The following is a 19,653-nucleotide window of genomic DNA, read 5'->3' as shown; positions in this document are numbered from 1 at the left end:
GCCAACGGTTTTGAGCGTGGAGGACCGCGCTAAATCGGGGGACCTTGGTCTTTTCCAACCCAGGCTCAGGTTAGGGCCACAGTCCCTTTCTCCACCTTGGCTAGTTGGGGGCTGAGGACTGGAGTCGCGGAGAGTGGTCGGAATCGGGTGGTCACGGTAAAGGAACTCAAACTTAAGTGCGACATGCTTTTTAGGGATGTTTCAGAGTGTGACTGAAAGTTCACAAGGTTTCTTTTGGGGCAATTGTGAGTGATTCTAGGGATCCTCTCTTTGACTTTCTAGGAGGGATTGGAGGAGATATACAAGGGAACTGACCCTGGGTAGAACAGGTGAAGTGGGCGGGGACGGACAAAGGGCGAGACTGGAGCTCTTGTGGTATAGACATTGGACCTTACTGGTTTGGAGTCCCTTTCAATTTGCACATTCTGGGTGTGAGAATTAAGAGCCCAGTTGACTAGAGATAACTTGTGCCGAAACTGGTCTGCAGCTTCCAGCACTCTAGCTGCGAAGAGGAGCTGCAGTGGTGCTGTTTCCTCGCTGTAGGTCTTATGTCCTTACCTCCCCTGTGCTGCACCCTCCTTTTCCACCATTCCCAGGAGCTGGGAAAAGGAATGCCTTTACCCTCTCCATGGCCTCTAGAAACGGTGGAAACCTTTCATCCGACCAGAAAGCCTTGAGACCCTTGTTCAGCCGGGATCCACCAAGGAGTCTTCCTTCCTTCTCCCAAATCTTCCTTCTCCAAGGAAGTTTTCCCATTGGACTCTCTCAAAGCTGAACCAGGAGCTCTCAGCTTTCTATTGTCACCGGTTATTTTTTATGTATACTTATGGCAACCTCAGCTACCAGACCCAGTTCACCTCTCCGGCCAGAGGATCTCCTGAGTGATTCGTCAGAACCCACTGGGCTGAACCAAGTGTCCTCTGAGGTGACCTCCCAGCTCTATGCTTCTTTGCAACTCAGCCGTCAAGCGGAGGCCACAGCCCGAGCCCAGCTGTATTTAGCCTCTGCCTCCTCACCTCCTCATGAGGCCTTAGAAGGTTTGGCCCAAGAGCTGAGTCACAGCTTGTCCCTGGGATTGGAGAACAACTTGAAGAAAAAGGTGAGGAGGTGTGTCTTAGGAACCCCAAAGGTACTAGACACAAGAACCTTGGGATTGCAAGTTAGCTCTGTTGATTGAATTTCAGTTTTCTTTACACTACATATCCAGTCATGCTTGTTCCTGGGAATTAATGTTTATGAGGCAGGCAATGATATGGAACACATAATTTGGGAAATTATGGAAAATTCCCTTTTTTTTTTTTTTTTTTTTTTGGTACTGGGGATTGAACTCATGGGTACCCGACCACTGAGCCACATCCCCTGACCTATTTTGTATTTTGTTTATAGCCAGGGTCTTACTGAGTTGCTTAGCACCTCGCTTTTGCTGAAGCTGGCTTTGAATTCGAGATCCTCCTGCTTCAGCCTCCCCAGCTGCTGGGATTACAGGCATATGCCACCACTCCTGGCTCCCTATTTTTTGTTTATTTTTTAAATCAGAGACATGCACACTGTGGGGGCAGGTTGGTGTCCCATAACTAGGATCTGGACATGGGAATGGGGATAAGGTTTCTTGGTCCAAAGAGGGAACTGGGGACTTAAGAATAGCAGCAAAATATGCTAAGATCCTTCCATCTCAGTACTGTTTTGATTGTATGGATCAAAATTTGGCATATAAATCCCCTGAATCATGGTTTAATCAATTATATCTGTTATAAAGAAAATAGGTATTTGTGTTGGATAGAAAAGATGTCATAATCAATGTACAGACTGGTTAGGACTTCCAGAATTTGAACTCTGATAACCATGAGCTACATGACTTTTAGGGCAGTTGCTCTTTAGTTAGCAAGAATTTCTACTACCTTTTTCTTACATGTACCCACTTTATTCATTTGCATTATTTTTGTGGTTTCTATAGGCCTTTGGGTTTCTGACTCAAGATTTAAGAAGTCCATGCCGGGTATGGTGGCGCACGTTTATATTGGGAGGCTGAGGCAGGAGGATCGTGAGTTCAAAGCCAGCCTCAGCAATGGCGAGGTGCTTAGCAACTCGGTGAAACCCTGTCACTAAGTAAAATACAAAATAGGGCCAGGGATATGGCTCAGTGGTTGAGTGCCCTGAGTTCAATCCCTGAACCAAAAAAAAAAAAAAAAAAAGAAAGAAAGAAAGAAAGAAAAAGAAAGGTTAAGACCTTATGGGTTGGTTTTACTTTTCTAGTTTTTCCTGGTGCTAGAGTAAAAATTTTACCCTGACAGTAGGTAGAATGTAGATTATAAGGTTATATTTCCATGGGGCTTTTTTTTCTAGGATGGTTCTAAGCATATCTTTGAGATGGAAAGTGTTCGAGGTCAGCTTCAGACCATGCTCCAAACCTCACGTGATGCAGTCTATCGTGAGTAAACCCCTTCCATACAGTTCTGAAGGACAGCCTAGACGTAAGGGGTAGGAGAAACTAGAGGAGAAAGACTGGGTGCAAACCGAGACCTCTGAGACAAGAGATTTCAGGATTAAAGGCACCTGTTCTTTGGGGGAGAGGGTGAAGAGTGGCAGAAGTAGAAAGGAAGTCCCACTCCTCTCTTCTTCTTCAAATAGTCACTATTCTGATCCTTATCTGACCCTGGCTATGTGGTCCCCTTGGGCTGTGTGCAGGGGATCCCCTCATTTCAGGTGCTGCCTCAGAGAGACGAGATGAAGACTCCTTTGACAGTGACAGCACAGCTACCTTACTCAAGTGAGTTCTTGGGGTCCTCCTGTTGTATGTGTTTACTAGGAATCCATGTGTTCTCTTTCTTAGTTCTCCCCTGACTGCTTTTGGACTTCTTAGGAAAGAAGTCACTTAGCTTTCAGTTTTCATATTTTCTTTCCTATCTTTGACCTCTCCTTTATTCCCCTCTGGCACCTGGGCAGCCGCCGCCTACTACCTAGCTGTCTCTTAACATCAGCCCTTCTTCTTCCAGAACAGTTAGCTTGTTTCTGCTGGGATGGTTACTGCAGAGAGTGTGGATAGAGGAAGGAGCATTATAGAGTGAATCATAGGCTAATGTGCTTACTATTTATGGCTCTAGCACTATGTAGCTTTATGACTTTGGGGAAGCCTCTTGTCCTTTCTGGGTCTCAGTTTTCTTATTTATAAGTTATCATTGTAGGACTAGTGGATCTCAAAGGCATTTCCAACCCTAACATTCTTTATCTGATTTGCTCAGCACCCGGCCCCTGCAGGACTTATCTCCATCCAGCTCAGCCCAGGCCCTGGAGGAGTTGTTTCCTCGATATACTAGCCTTCGGCCAGGGCCCCCACTCAATCCCCCAGATTTTCAGGGGCTGAAAGATGCACTGGACTCAGAGCATACCCGTCGCAAGGTGAGATATAAAGGCTTCCTTGTTTTGTTGTTTTTTTTTTTGGTAATAGGGATTTAACTCAGTAGCACTTTACTACTGAACTTCATTCCAGCCCTTTAAAAATTTTTTTTTAAATAAATATTGAGATAGGGTCTCACTAAATGACTGAGGGCCTCACTAAATTACTGGGGCTAGCCTTAAACCTGAAATCCTCCTGCCTCAGCTTTCTGAGTTGCTGGGATTACAGGCATGTGCCCCCATGCCCACTATCCTTACTATATTTAATCACTATGTCTGATGAGCTCCTTAAGGAGCTTACTGTGCTTTGTAGTGTGGGCTACTATACCTCTGCCAAAAGGTTTATGGAAACTTTTCTCAGGAGATCAGGAAAGGGAAAAACCTAGAAGGTACTAGAAGTCTTAGGCCTCAAGGTTCCTGCTTTAGAATTACTAATTCTCCCTCTCCAAACGTATTTTGTTCTTGGGACCCAGGCTCCCTCTCTCTAGCCCATTTCTCTATAGAGGAGCTAGAAAGTTTGGTGCTAAGGATAAGCAATACCCAGACTCTTCACTCTCCTTCCCAGCATTGTGAGCGCCACATTCAGAGCCTGCAGACCCGAGTGCTAGAGCTACAGCAGCAGTTAGCCGTGGCTGTGGCTGCTGACCGCAAGAAAGATATCATGATTGAGCAACTGGACAAGGTGCCAGGGTAGCAAAAGGCGGGTGGGTATGTCCATGGAGATCATTAAGGAATAGTAATTAAGGGAGGTTAGGGTTTGTTTTTTTGTGCATGCCGAGAGTTAGGATGAGGGGTGGGTTTACTGACCATTTGAATAAGATGACTGTTGACCCTGCCCCTGTGGGTAGAAAGAGGACAAAAAAAGTTATTTTGAAATTCTATCTTACTTGCCTTTCTCAAGACCCTGGCCCGTGTGGTGGAGGGCTGGAACCGGCATGAGGCAGAACGGACAGAAGTGCTTAGAGGACTTCAAGAGGAACGCCAAGCAGCAGAACTCATGAGAGGCAAACAGCAGGAGGTGGATGACCTGGGTCATATGGCTTTATAACTTAAGTCACAGATTCTAGATGGAAATAAATAGCTTTGGAGTTAAGAGTTCCCAACAGATGGACCTCTGTCTTGGAGTGCTGCTCTGACAGTTTTTCTTGCCCTCTCTTTCTTCTACCTTCTTTGTTTCTGCTATCCCAGTTGGCCTCTCAGTTTTCCCCACACCGTGTAGTTTCCTCTTTGACCCTCATGTCACTTAGTTAATGCTGAGGTTTCAAGTTTATATTGTTAATGATTTTTGAAGCACAGTATAGAGAGATTTTCCTCATTTCCTCTGTCCTGTATTTCTCTCTCCCTGGAAGACAGTAACCCGCCTGGAACAAAGTCTTTCTGAGGCCTTGGAGGCCCTGAATCGTGAGCAGGAAGGTGCCAGATTGCAGCAACGGGAAAGAGAGGCACTGGTGAGAAGACTGGGCTAGGGTAATTCCAGTGGAGACTGTTACTTCTAGAGCACTATGGGCTATTGGTGGGTTATGGGAGTTTACAACTTGAGTTGCACCAGGGTAGTGTTGCCCAAGCTGTGTTCCTTAGAACACTAGTTCTGCTAGGTATTCTACCAAAAAAGTCTTTGCCACCAAGTAAGGTTGAGAGATGCTGCAAATGGTATCCTTATTAGAACATTAGAATCATCTGGGGAATTGTTTTTTGAGTGGGGCGGGTACTAGGAATTGAACTCAGGGGCACTCAACCACTAAGCCACATCTGGGGAATTGTTTTAAAATACAGATTTCAGGAACCCATCCCCAAAGATTTTGATTCAGTAGTTATATTGTGCGTTGGTGAATTGGAACATTTTCAGAAGTTTTCTAGATGATTTTGTTCAGCTAGTTTGGTAAATCTCTGCATAGCCAAAAAGGGTGTGGGATGAGACTCAAGTTTCTTAGCACTAAAGTCATCAGGTGATTGCCCATGTGAGTTAATGGTCATGTTTGGAACTTGGTGCTTTGTGACACATAAATACTTGCTACCAATAGGCTGGCACTTGCCAACTTAGGCCACTTCTGACATTGCTGATGGTGGCTGCTGTTTGGTTGGTTCCTGACTAGAGGTTGGATTTTTCTAATCTTTGTGGAATTCCTTTTGATCATGGTGGTGGTAATTGTTAAGTGTTAGTACTTACCGTGTGCCAGACACTGTGCTAATCCTTTACATATATACTCTTTTTCTTTTAATCCTTACAAAGCAGACCCTTTTATTATCTACATTTTGTAGATAAGGTGCCTGCTCAGAATTATATCCATTAGAAATATAATAGTTGACAAGCTAACAGGATTATAATAATGTGACTTAGAACACATAGTATAAATGAATGCTAGAACTATGATTCAGACTGAGGTTTGAATCCAGGTCTACTGAACTCTAGGACAGGAGTTCTTATCTACTATATTATAATCCTGTGAACTTGTCAACTGTCATATTTTTAATGGGCATAATTCTTAGTGGGCACCTTTTATGGAGGTGGCAGTGGCAAGCTGATGATCTCTTAAGGGCTTACTAGGGATCTTGGTTTTCTCCTGGGGCTTTAGGAAGAAGAGAGGCAAGGACTGACCCTGAGCTTAGAGGTCGAACAGCAGCGGTGCCGCGCCCTACAGGAAGAACTGGACGAGGCTCGGGCTGGGCAACTCAATGAGCATCTAAAGCTGGATGCACTTCAGGTTGCCCTAGAAAAAGAGCGGCAGGCCTGGGCCCAGCAGGAACACCAGCTTAAGGAACGCTACCAGGCACTGCAGGGGGAAGGCCAGGCACAGCTGGAAAGGGAGAAGGTAAAAGTAGCAGTTAGAAGAATTGGGGAATGGGAACAGATGAAGGGAAAATTTATAGGATGGATTGGGATGCCAGAATATGAGGTATAAATAGGGACAGAGGGACAGGGGTGGAAAGTGAAGAGCTATACATGGAAAGCAGGCTTGAGAGTATAGGGCTAGCAAGAAGGGCTGGGAATATCAAATATGTGGAAGACTGAAGAGCAACATTAAACAAGGATGGGAAATAAGACAAATGGGAGGAGAGAGAAAAATTGGGTTTTATTTAGGGCCTGGGATGATGAATTGGGGAGTAGAGGTAACCAGGAGATAGGATGTGAGGTATGTTCTTACATTTGATTTTTCTTTCTTAGGGGAATAGCCAGAGGGAGGCCCAGGCAGCCCGAGAGGCCCAGCAGCAATTGGCATTGGTACAGTCTGAGGTGCGGCGGTTGGAAGGGGAGCTAGACACAGCACGGAGAGAGAGAGATGCACTGCAGCTGGAAATGAGCTTGGTGCAGGTCAGCAGCCCAGGGCTCTTGAGGATTTTTCTGGTTGAGAGAAGTAGGTCTGAGGCAGAGTACCTCTCAGTAGTCATGCCAGAAAATCTTTTTGCAGGTATTTTGGATTCATTCCATCAGTGGTCTCTAGGTAGTGTGAATAGTGTTCTATCTTAAACACAGGGCCAGGCTGGGGTTGTAGCTCAGTGGTAAAGTGCTTGCCTAGCATGTGTGAGGCACTGGGTTCAATCCTCAGCACCACATAAAAATAAATAAAGCTATTATGCCTATTTACAACTAAAAATTTAAAAAATAAAGTATAGGGCCATTTTCTACTGAGTGATGGTTTCCCACAATATCGTACTGACCTAGTGTTATTTTTAGCAGAAAATTGACTTAAATAGAGTGAAATCTATTTAAGATACCTCGGAATGCCAGATACATAATCCCAGCAACTCAGGAGGCTGAGGCAAGAGGATTGCAAATTCAAGGCTAGTCTCAGCAACTTAGCAAGACCCTGTCTCAAAATTTAAAAATAAAAGGGTCTGGAGGTAATAAAAGGGTTTAGCTCAGTGGTAAAACATCCCTGAATTCATTCTCCAGTACCAAAACAACAAAACAAAACTTCATGTTATTTTAAAAGAGATGACACTTCACCTAATGGCCAGCCATAAGAGCAGGTGAAAGCTTTTGTCAGAGACCTGATTCCAATCTTAACAGTCTGCTGTGTAACTTTGATTACTAGAATAACTTGTATTAATTCCTCTTGAGTAGGCTAGGGACCCAGAAGGGCAATGATTCCTTTATTTACTTATGAAAGTCCCAGAACAGCTCATGGCCTGGCACAGAATAGTACCACAAATTGTCAGATATAATTAAACTTGGAAAAGTAATTTCCACGTAGTGTTATTTTGAATTTTAAAGTCAAAATAGACAGACCCTTGTCATGTAATAGAGCAAGACTTGGCAAACTTTCTGTAAAGGGCCAGACAGTAAATATTTTTGGCTTTGTGAATTGTGTTGTCTCAGTTGCAACCACTTGACTATGCTGTTACACCAGTAGCTGTAGATAGTTCTGTAAACAAGTAGCATGACTGTGTCCCAGTAAAACTTATTTACAAAGCAGGCAGTGGAGGGCTGGGCTGTAGTTTTCTTATCCCTTGAAAGGAGGAAAAAGTTGAACAGAGTCTAGTGAAGACACAATATTGAAGAGCAAAGAGCACTGAATTGGAAGTCAGGATATTCAGTTCTACATTTAATTAGAATTTTGGCCTTTATGGACCTTTTTTTATGTGTAAACTGTGTGGTAAGAGCAAATTGATGGGTTTTTGAGAGCAAGTCAAGAAGTCAAATTGAATGACCGGTAGGGAGTAAAGAAGTAAGAAGGGCCAAGGACAACTCCAGGTTTCACATAGCTCAGGTATATATTGGTAGGCAGAGGTGCCATTAACTAAGGCAAGAAATATAATAGGAAGAGAAGGTAAGAGAGTAGAGCTGTGTATCATGGTGTACGCCTATAATCCCAACTTGAGAGGCTAAAGCAGGAGGATTATAAGTTCAAGGCCAGCCTCAGCAATTTAGTGAGATCCTATCTCAAAATCAAAAATGAAAGGGACTGGGGATGTATCTCAGTGTTAAAGTACCCCTGGGTTCAATCTCTAGTTAAAGAAAGAAAGAAGGGCTGGGGGGATGTAGCTCAGTGGTTAAGCATCCCTGGGTTCAATCCCCAGTACCAAAAAAAAAAAAGGAAAGAAAAACACCTAAATGCGCTGAATTTGGGGTGTGGTCTATTTGAGGTGTGTCTAACTCATTATCTGGTTACTGGTATATGGGCTTAAATCATAAATAAAATGTCTATGTTAAAAGGGGAGATTTACAGGGGTTGGGGTTGTGGCTCAGTGATAGGGTGCTTGCCTAGCATGCATGAGGCACTGGGTTTGATCCTCAGCACCACTTAAAAAAAATGAAATAAAGATATTGTGTGTCCACCTACAACTGAAAAATAAATATTAAAAAAAGGTGGGGAGGGGCTGGAGATGTGGCTCAAGTGGCAGCGTGCTCTCCTGGCATGCGTCTGGCCCAGGTTCGATCCTCAGCACCACACACAACCAAAGATATTGTGTCCACCAAAAACTAAAATAATAAATATTAAAAAAAAAAAGGTGGGGGAGATTAATGGGCTGGGGCTGTAGCTTACTGGTAGAGCACTTGTCCAACATGTGTGAGGCACTGGGTTCTATCCTCAGCACCACATAAAAATAAAAAAAAAAAATAAAGGTATCGTGTCCAACTACAACAAAAAATATATTTTTTTTTTAAAAAAGGAGATTTATGGGGATGGGGATATGTGGCTCAATGGTAGAGTGTTCACCTAACATGCACAAAGCTCTGGGTTCCATCCCTAGCAAAAAAATAAATAAATAAATAAAAGGGGGAGATTTAGGAAGTGTTAAGATAAAATTGTAGCAAAAATCTGGCCTAAATGCTAAAGTTTATCATGTATGTGTAAGTAAAATCATCAGCAACTGTAATGTTAGCATATGGCAGAAGAGGATGAAGGATACCTTTCCAGGCAGTGGGAGGCACAACAGTCATCTAAGACTCTAGAGAGAATGAAAACTAGGAGAGAGTGGTATAAGGAGAGCTGAGGCAGAAAGTTTGCAGAAGGGAGCATAGACCTGTGGTGCCAGGAGTTGCAGTAAGATTATATATGACAAAGACTGAGAAATGAACACTATAGGATTTAGAATTAAACTCTACTGAAACAGAAATCAGATTTCAGTGAGTTGAAGAAGGAATGTGTTGTGAGAAACTGGAGATAGCAATTATAAACTGACTATTATGGAGAAAGAGATGCTGACTTTGAGTGCCTACTGAGTTTCAGGTACTGTACTAGGGGTACTATATACGTTATCTCAGATGTATATCATAGTTTATTTGTTCTGTCAAACATTGCCTTGGGTTAATAAAATATGTTTCTTTTGTCCAAAGTCATTTTTGCTTTTTTTTTTTTTTTGCTATGCATAGTTTATTAAGAAAGTCTCTTACTCCTAATGCAAAATTCTTGTTCTTCATCCCTTATGCAGGTGAGGGGAGAGTTGGTCTTAGATTTTGTCTACATAATATCCTAGATTCTCTTCTAAGCTCAACAGAATTGAGTTATTATTCCACCTTATTTTACTGAATCACAGGCCCGGTATGAGAGCCAGCGGATCCAGATGGAGTCAGATCTGGCTGTGCAGCTGGAGCAGCGGGTGACTGAGCGGCTGGCTCAGGCTCAGGAGAGCAACCTACGGCAAGCAGCCTCCCTCAGGGAGCATCACAGGTACTTGGGACTTACTGTATGCTGCAGCAGGTATTGTTAGTGCTGTGCCCATATGTTCTCTCAGAGGTCTTTGCCATTTTCCAAACATTGGTCCCAGTATACTTTTGCTCCCTTCAATCAGGACCTCAGTACTCTTTGGAGTGCTGCATCAGATGTTCAGGGAGAGTCAGAAGTTCTGGGACTTTCATCCAGGGTGCCAGACTAGAAAGTGTTCAGCTCCCTTGTTTTGACAATGCTGAGATATGACCTGTGCTATATCTAGAGCTGTTCCATGGGATTGCACCTCATTCTCCTACCAGTTTTTTCTGGGAACACTTCTTAAATAAATCACTCTCCATAAATCCTCACTGCAGTGTCTGTTTCTGGGGAGCCCATCTTCAGATCTCCAGCTTTTCCATATCTCTTCTGTGCTGTGGCCAGGCTGGCTGACTGTGGCTGTTCACCTCTCCCTCTCTTGCACATATTTTGTCTTTTTCTCATGGATCATTTCTTCTTCTTTTTTTTTTAAAGAGAGAGAATTTTTAATATTTATTTTTTAGTTTTTTGGCGGACATAACATCTTTGTTTGTATGTGGTGCTGAGGATCAAACCCAGGCCGCACGCATGCCAGGCGAGCGCACTACTGCTTGAGCCACATCCCCAGCCCATGATCATTTATTCTGTCTCCAGTTTCATCCCTCCTTTTCTCACCCTGGCTCTCCTAGGAAGCAGCTGCAGGACCTTAACAGACAGCACCAGCAGGAACTGGCTACTCAATTGGCTCAGTTCAAGGTGGAAATGGCAGAACTAGAAGAACGGCAGCAGCAGGTGGCTCAGGACTATGAACTCAGGTACTGGTCCCTGGAATGTCCCTTTTAGGCCTGAGCCCCTTCCTAGTTAGTAAAGCCCAGGCTGAGAATTGATAAAGAGCTGTCCCTCAGTAGATTTGCTGTCCTCTAAATTGGCATAACACCTTTCAGAATTTCATATGTCTGACATTTTATTCCAGCTCTTCATTCAGATAGAATAAGGAGAGGGTGGCATTTGGAAGCAGAGAGAAAAATTTTTGTAGAATGGAAGGTAGACCTGGGTTATGAGGTGTGTGCATCCTTGAAGCCCTGAGTCACCCTCTCTTCTTTTCTTCAGACTTGCACGGGAGCAAGCACGAGTGCGGGACTTGCAGAGTGGGAACCAACAGCTGGAGGAGCAAAGGGTGGAGTTGGTGGAGCGGCTCCATGCCATGCTGCAGGCCCACTGGGAGGAGGCCAACCAACTGCTCGGCACTACCCTCCCACCTCCTAACCCTCCGGTAGGCATTGCCCTGTGAGCTAAGCTTCTCAGGGTTGTGTTCTAGATTCCATTTATGGAAGTCTAGCTTCCCCCCAAGGGAACTTTTCCAAAAGTTCTGTGAACTTTTCCAAAAGTCTGTGAACTTTTCCAAAAATCTGTGAACTTTTCCAAAAGTCTTACCAAAACAAACCTTTTTGCTATGGCCATAGCTCACCCAGAACTAAACCCATTCCATTGAACGTAACTGTCTTCTCCTAGTACCAAGAGATGATGAATAATATGCAATACTCATATGATGGAATGACAGCTGAATGAATTATGGGAGTAAGGACTAAAAATTGTTGCTAAGTCCTACCCTACAGTAGAGTAGGGAGTCTTCCCCTTAGCCCTTCTTATGTGGGCATCTCCTACTTCCTTTTCTTAATTATGAAATTTTTGTTATTAGCTAAAATGTTTTTTTGGAATAGGTAATCATATGCACATGATAAAAAAAAATCCAATAAAATGGTATATGAGGGCTGGGGATGTGGCTCAAGCAGTAGCGCGCTCACCTGGCATGCGTGCAGCCCGGGTTCGATCCTCAGCACCACATACAAAGATGTTGTGTCCACCGAAAACTAAAAAATAAATATTAAAAAAATTCTCTCTCTTTTAAAAAAATGATATATGATGATGAAAAGTAATCTCCATCCTAACCTTGTGCCTCAGGTTCTCAAGTCCCCTCCAAAGAAGCAACCACTGAACTGGTGTTTTGAGCATCTCCCATCCTTCCTTGTACCCACTGTGCTTGCCCCACATCCCAAATGGTTGCCTTATGTCTACAGCTGTATAACTTTTTATTCAACCAAGTGCTTATTGATGACCATAAAGTTGTTTTCTATATTTTACATCTATAAACAGTATATAGTAAATATCATTAAAATACAGTATATGTCTTTGTTAACTACATAAGATTTGTAGAAATAATTATAAGATCCAAAATAAACAGTTTAAACTCTGATAGAAAGTGAATAGATGTTACTCAATCTTCTTTTAAGGAAGTAGTTTATAATTTTGTTCAAGTGTCTATACCATGTCTCATCCCTGAACCCTCTGGGCTTTGATTCTTGTTTCTGCCTCTCTCCTGGCCAGGTTCCTTCTGCCAGACCCTGTAGTCCTGGCCTTCCAGAGTCAGAGAAGAGAGAGAGGAGGATGTGGACCATGCCTTCTGTAGCTGTGGCCCTGAAACCAGTGTTGCAGCAGAGCAGGGAAACGAGGGATGAACTGTCTGGAGTGCCTCCTGTTCTCTGCACCCCCTCCCCGGATCTTAGCCTCCTGCTGGGCCCCCCTTTCCAGAGCCAGCATTCCTTCCAGCCCCTGGAGCCCAAACCAGATCTCACTCCACCCACAGGTAACTGAGGACAGAAGTCACTGGGGTTCCCCTTTCATTCACAGAATGGCCTTCTTTACCTAGCTTTCTTTCTGGCTGGGACTTGAACATTTGGTTTCCCAGACAACCTAATAATCATTAAGTATAAGGAGCAGAAACCCATTCACATTGATTAGATAAAGGGAGGGCAATCTCATGGGAATTTGATGTAGCTAGACTGAAAGAGAACTAGTATTGGGAATAGGGGTGCTCTCCCTATTATAGTCTCTTGACTCTGCTTCATCCTGCACACTTGCTCCTTCTCCTGCTAGACCAACAATCTCTTGTAAATTACTCAGGGTTCTCATTCCTCTTACCCTTGGCCTCCACATGGGTTGGCCAGCCTTGACACTGACTCTAGCCAGGCTCTAGACATTTACAGAGACACTGGCATCAGCTTCTTAAGTCCTATTTACAGAGGCCATGGGATGGGTTGGTAGCCCTCCATTGTATTGGCTGACCTTGGATGTGGGTGTCCACCCCAGGTTTGGTCATCTGTGGTTAGAGGTGTCCTGGGTTATATAAACAGGACAAGTAGGGTTATAGCTCAGTGGTAGAATGTTTGCCTAACACATGCGAGGCACTGGATTCGATACTCAGCACCATATAAAATAAAATAAAAGTATTGTGTCCATCTACAACTAAAAATATAAGAAACAGAAGAATGAGGTATGAATTTATTATAATTTTTAAATTATGTATCAATAATAATAATAGTAACAAAAGATTAGGGACATGTTCTGGTGAAGCAACAGAATTAAGTCTTTCTGTTCTTTAAGGAGTTTATGGTGTTTTTATCTAGAGTTGAGCCACACTGCTTTCTTCTTCTGTCTACGCTTGTGTCTTAGAATACAGTTGTACTATCTCCCAGGCCCCTCTGACCCTTTTTACTCCAGCTCTTTTAAATTTCTATTGTCTATCTCCTTGCTGTGATGTACTTCTTATGTTTAATAAGCCCTTTTCTTCTGAGCATTTGGTGAGTTGATTTGTGGAGCGGCCCCTTCCCCTTACCACACACATGCACCCATGCAAGCCTATTTCATTTTACAGCTGGGACCTTCTCTGCCCTTGGGGCCTTCCATCCCGATCACACAGCAGAACGGCCATTTCCTGAGGAAGATCCTGGATCCGATGGGGATGGCTTCGCAAAGCAAGGGCTACCACCTCCTCCTCAGCTGGAGGGCCTCAAGAATTTTTTGCAGCAGGTAAAAGATTCCACCCAGACCACCTTATTCATTTGTTCCCTTTCCTTTCCCACTCTGGGAATCCAGTACTCTGGCTTCCTTCAGTTTTTACGGCTAATTCTTTGTCCCATCTTCATATTCTCTCAGTCTTTCTCATCCCCAGTGCATAATTCTCTTCTAGAATTTAAGCCTTAGCCCTTACTTCAGCAGCTTCCACTCCTCTCAATACCTAGGTGTCTCCCTCTTTTATCAGTCCCCTAGGGAACCTTACTGTCTTATCCCCCCAGCTGCTGGAGACAGTACCCCAGAGCAGTGAGAACCCCTCTGTTGACCCGTTGCTCCCTAAGTCTGGTAAGTTCCAGCCCTCAAGGAGGTTGGGGCTGGACCTGGACAGGTGGGTGTTAGTGATTTAGGATGGATGTTGAGGAGCTACTAGGTGATAGAACTCCTTTGGCTCTTGGCACCATTCTCTATTTATGGATCTCTTTTCTGTTGCTAGGTCCTCCGACTGTCCAGTCTTGGGAAGAAGCTCCTCAAGGGCCACGCCTTCCACCCCCTGTCCATAAAACTAAAGTCCCCTTAGCCACAGCATCTAGTCTTTTCCGGGCCCAGGAGCTTCCCTCATCCCATTCACAAGGCAATGGTCCCAGCACTGGTTCCCCAGAGAGAGGTAAGCTGTTCATGTTTTGTCAGAGAAAGAAAGTCCCAGATTTGGATTCTTAGGGAGATCCTAGAAGAGGTGTCCTAGGGTTATGACAATCACTGACATGTCTCACAGGTATGGATGGTCTCAGCTCGTCAGGCCAGCTGATGGAGGTGTCTCAGCTATTACGACTGTACCAGGCTCGGGGCTGGGGGGCTCTGCCTGCTGAGGACCTGCTGCTCTATCTGAAGAGGCTGGAAAACAGCGGGTACAGCCTGGGAGGGAGGAGGAGGGATTTGGGGGTGGAATATGCACTAGGAAGATGGATCAGGCAGGGCGAGTAGAGTCTTCCGTTCCTTTCTGGGGAGGAAAGTGAGGGATGAGACAAAGGCACACAAATATTCTCTCACTATTCCCACCTCTATTTTACCTCTTCCTTTCTACTACATTTTTCTTTACTGAAAACAGGACAATAACAAAACCCTCTTCCCCATGTCTCTGCACTTCAGTTTTTTTTCTGTTCTTTCCCCTGCAGCTCAAATCTCAGAACCCTAGGATTTTTTATTTATCTAATATAATTTATTATTTGATTCCACTAATATCTCCTCCAATTTGATTCCCAGCTTCATTGCATTTGTTCTCATTTTATTTCATTTTTTGGTACTGGGGATTGAATCCAGGGATACTCTACCACTGAGATACATCCCCAGTCTCATAAATACACACACACACACACACACACACACACACACACACACACATAATTTTGAGACATTTGTCTTGCTAAGTTGCTTAGGGTCTCACTAAGTAAGATACTGAGGCTGGCCTTGAACTTGTGATCCTCCTGCCTCAGCCTGCCAAGTCGCTGGGAATACAGGTATGCATTACCACATCTGGCATTTCTTCTTTGAACCCAGTGTTACTTAACCACTGAGCCACATCCCTCCCCCCACCCCACCCCACCCCCCTTTTTTTTTTAAATTTTGAGACAGGATCTCACTAAGTTGCTTAGATCCTCACTAAATTGCTGAGTCTGGCCCCAAACTTGTAATCCTTGTGTCTCAGCCTCCTGAATCACTGGGATTATAGGTGTGTACCACCACACCTGGCCTGATATTTCTTCTTGAGAGACAGACTGGGGAGTATTTCTTCCATCCAGTGTTGGGTAGAGTTGGGGGGATAACTCCTGCATCTTCATACTGTTGATGTGTGTGGCAGGACTGATGGCCGAGGGGAGAATATCCCCAGAAGAAACACAGACTCCCGCTTGGGTGAGATCCCCCGGAAAGAGGTGAGGGCAAGTCCAGTAGGGACCAGGGGAGAGCAGATATCTCACTGCCCAGTTTCTTCAGCTCTTGATACTCCCTGGCTGGCTCCAGTTCCCCCTTGCCTGGCCCCTCCAATCCCAGTTCCCACTTGCTAGAGTATAGATTTTCTTTTCCCTTTGGTGATTGCTTCTGGTCCTCTCTGTGCACCATGCCTTTCCTCTGTGGGGTGGGGGGATTGGGAGTATATCACACTGACTTTCCCTTCTCTTTTCCCCAACTCTCAGATTCCTTCCCAGGCTGTCCCTCGCCGCCTTACAGTCCCTAAGACTGAAAAACCTGCACGGAAGAAAAGTGGTAGCATGAGGAGTCGGGGGGGAGTCTGGAGATGAGCTCCTGCCTTTCTTCCTCTGTTTTGTTCTCTTCATGTTGTTATTTTAATAAATGTGCAGTAGTCTGTATTAGAGTCTAACTCAGAGGAATTTGGAAAATGGAGATTTTGTAGGAAACTACTTTTGTAAAGAGACCTTATTCTGAGTATTTTTTTTTTATGTCATATATTTATATTTTATTTCCTATGGGAAAAGACATTTATGCTTTGGAAGAAGACAGTCCATGACTAGATTTTAGAAGTTTGAGTGAACCTTAAATTTCAGTGTTTAAAATTTATGGCATGATTAATTCTGGTTGGTAGTGGAATTATGGATTATTCTTTTTTATATATATTTGCATTTTCCAAGTTTTCTAAAACAACTATGTGTTATTTTAATATCATAAAAAACCCTAATTTTTAATAAAAGAGTAAATTATGGTATAAAAAGTTTGAGTAAAAATGTGATTGTTGCAGGGGATAGGGGAACTGTCTTTTTTCTTTTTTTTTTTTTTGGTATTGGGGAGTGAACTCAGGGACACTTGACCTCTGAGCCACACCCCCAGCCCAATTTTGTATTTTATTTAGAGACAGGGTCCCACTGAGTTGCTTAGTGCCTCACTTTTGCTGACTCTGGCCTTGAACTCATAACCTCCTGCCTCAGCCTCCCGAGCCACTGGGATGATAAGCATGGGCCTTTGCGCTCAGCCAGGGGAGGTGTCTTAAGAGCAGGTAAGTCTTCCAGGTGACAATAGTTGGATTCAGTTTGGCAGATTCTGCTCCAGCCATCAGGCAAGTTTTCACTCAATTGCTTTAAAACATGTCTAAAAGACTAGAATGCTGGCATGAAGGGAAAAAAAAAGCCATGTTTCTAAAACCATTCTAACACTTACCAAAATGAGCAAAGTAAAATAACATTACAGAAGAAGATAACATCTACATGAAACTAAGAGCCCCAACTTCAAGGAACAAACACTGAAAAGCACGGAGTCCAGTTTCAATTAAACTGAAAGATGAAGCCTCAGGACATGGCAGCACTTCTGCTCTGGATCATGGTGTGGGTGGTGGTGATGAGAAGTGTGCAAATCCAAAGGGTATTTGAAGTATAGAGTTAACACAGATTCTGAGAAGGCGAGGCCCTTCATTTTGACCCTGAATTATTTTATTAGATTCAGAACAGACATAATAAGATATAGACTCACATAGTGTTTCGTATCAACAAACATTCAGGTTTTATTTCCTTCCACCTAAACCCGAGGGAAGAGAAAAAGGAAGAAAAGATCAAGATAGAAGATCTGCCATCACATGGCTTCTGCTCACCCGTGTGCAGGACAGCTGGGTCCTCAGCCTTACTCTGGACTGTGTTCTCTGACACATACAAGCAATGAAATAAAATGCAAATGGGAACAGGAGTGGCACAGGCTTGGGGGGCTTTTTGAGCCTGACTGCATACCCGTCTATGACAATTTTTGCATTTCCATTTCTTTGCCACAAGTGCATTCAATTGGTTTGATCAACTTAATGGTATTTCGTACATACTATTTCGTACATACTAGTGTGCTGGTTTGTGGCACCCTGTCATTGGTAAGAGATGGCTTTCTACTATTTTTTTAAATTGGTAAAATGAGCATCCAGTTCATTTTTATTATGTCTGGATTCTAGCCTGCCACCATTGTCAACATGCCCTACATTTTTCTTGATGTGAAGCACAATCTGGAGAATATTTCCTAAAACAACTCTTAAAAAAAAAAATTGGAAAAGAGCACAGTGCTGACTTGGCTATTTTGTTAGGTCATTATAACCAGACAACTTTTATTTTACTTTATTGGTACCAGGGATTTGAGCCCAGGGATGCTTAACCACTGAGCCACATTCCCATCCCCTTTTATATTTTATTTTGAGACAAGATCTCGCTAAGTTGCTTAGGGCCTTCCTAAGTTGCTGAGGCTGGCTTTTAACTTGTGATCCTCCTGCCTCAGCATCCCAAGCTACTGGGATTACAGGTGTGCACCACTGCATCCAACTGATTTTTTAATGTATATATTGCACTCGTATTAACTGTGTGTTTTATTTACTGAATAACTTCCTGGAGTCTGGGTAGGAAGAGAAAACCCATAGCCAAGAAGTCCACCAGGTTTTAGTTCCATAATCATTTTAGGAATATTCTGAGAAGGGCAAACATAAATAAGAAAATGAATAATGTTTTTCAAGAGAAAAAACAACATGCAGAGGAAATGGGTGTAGTCTCAATGCTCAGGTTTCTCTCAGAGTAGATATGGTGTTGATATAGGATTTTTGTCACCTGAGAACTCTCACTGGCATGTCTGGGCTGGAGTTGAAGGCATACAAAAGGGTGTAATCTATTAGAGTGAAACCTGATCTCTATAACAAACCCAGAGGCACAGCGGCTTTTGGAAAAGGTATATTTCCCTGATTACGGTTCAGAATAGTGGGGGAGCCACTCTCCACATGGTCAGGTCAGACCTGTTTCCTTCCATGTTGTTGCTCTGCCTAGATCACTGTCATTTGTTTTGTTGAAGCAAAGCTGTCATGTGGAACTCTCATCTGATAAGCAGGGAAAAGGAGCTATGTCCAATGTCTTAAAGCCCACCATTGGAAATGCCACACATCCATTTTTCTTGTATTTCATTGGCAAAACCTTGGTCACCTGGTCCCATCTGATTGCAAAAGACTCACAAATGTGTCTTTTTGTAAGCACCTATAGCTATTACTATATGAGAACAAAGACAGGGTCTCACTAAGTTATTTAGGTCCTTCATCTTTTCTTCCTTTTCCCCTTCCCTCGGGTTTAGGTGGAAGGTAATAAAACCTGAACGTTTATCGATATGAAACACTATGAGTCTATATCCTATTATGCCTGTTCTGAATCTAATTAAATAATTCAGGGTCAAATTAAAGGGGCTTTGTCTTCCTCAGAATCTAGTCCTTGGTGGACAATAGGAGTCTGTCCTATTGAAGGTGGGGACCTACTTTAGAGAAATTGAAAATTAATAATTGCTGAGATAATCCATGCCAGTTGTTGGGAGTGACTAATGAAAAAATTCATTAGACAGACAAATTAGCATAAGATGTAGGATTGAACTAACTAGCCCCTACACAACAGGATTAGTGCAGGAAAAAGCAAAAAACTTCAATTTTAACCAGTATTCTCAAGGAGAAGAGAAAATTGGTATGAAAAAGAAGAAATTGTAGCACAAAGATTTGGGGTTTAGAAGGGGAAAAGTATATAAATTATTAGAGAAACAATAAAAAAATAAAGTTTTAGGGGCTGGGGTTGTGGCTTAGTGGTAAAAAAGCTCGCCTAGTATGTGCGAGGCACTGGGTTCAGTCCTCAGAACTACATAAAAATAAATAAATAAAAATAAAGGAGCTGGGGATTTGGCTCAAGTGGTAGCGTGCTTGCCTGGCATGCCCGGGTTCGATCCTCAGCACCACATACAAAGATGTTGTGTCCGCTGAAAACTAAAAAAAATAAATATTTTAAAA

The 19,653-nt window shown here is 43.3% G+C and overlaps 1 protein-coding gene across 7 annotated transcripts; it reads left to right on the top strand.

Moving 5' to 3' along the window:
• The first annotated feature begins 689 nt into the window (after window positions 1-689).
• On the top strand, window positions 690-16,589 carry CNTROB (centrobin, centriole duplication and spindle assembly protein). 7 transcript variants are annotated; one of them, XM_081272050.1, is made up of 19 exons: window positions 690-1,099; window positions 2,344-2,428; window positions 2,704-2,767; window positions 3,240-3,396; window positions 3,959-4,075; window positions 4,295-4,411; window positions 4,743-4,841; window positions 5,967-6,203; window positions 6,557-6,703; window positions 9,874-10,007; window positions 10,712-10,837; window positions 11,133-11,295; window positions 12,408-12,666; window positions 13,735-13,889; window positions 14,156-14,219; window positions 14,368-14,538; window positions 14,647-14,779; window positions 15,730-15,802; window positions 16,064-16,589. In XM_081272050.1, exons 1-19 carry the CDS (start codon window positions 827-829, stop codon window positions 16,166-16,168), a joined length of 2,679 nt encoding a protein of 892 aa, XP_081128176.1. In that variant the 5' UTR covers window positions 690-826; the 3' UTR covers window positions 16,169-16,589. The 7 variants fall into 7 exon arrangements, with proteins under 7 accessions (XP_081128176.1, XP_081128177.1, XP_081128175.1 ...); XM_081272051.1 differs by having other exon boundaries at window positions 2,686-2,767; window positions 15,730-15,782; XM_081272049.1 differs by having other exon boundaries at window positions 2,686-2,767.
• The last annotated feature ends 3,064 nt before the right edge of the window (window positions 16,590-19,653 follow it).

Source organism: Spermophilus citellus (assembly GCF_964194105.1).
Source record: "Spermophilus citellus genome assembly, chromosome: 17".
NCBI lineage: Eukaryota > Metazoa > Chordata > Mammalia > Rodentia > Sciuridae > Spermophilus > Spermophilus citellus.
This window is presented reverse-complemented; position numbering and strand designations above follow the sequence as displayed.

Coding starts and splice junctions, on each gene's coding strand:
- CNTROB (XM_081272047.1), top strand. CDS start 827: ATGGCAACCTCAGCTACCAGACCCAGTTCACCTCTCCGGCCAGAGGAT. Junction 2,429..2,685: donor CTCACGTGATGCAGTCTATC/GTGAGTAAACCC, acceptor GGCTGTGTGCAG/GGGATCCCCTCATTTCAGGT. Junction 14,539..14,646: donor CACTGGTTCCCCAGAGAGAG/GTAAGCTGTTCA, acceptor CATGTCTCACAG/GTATGGATGGTCTCAGCTCG.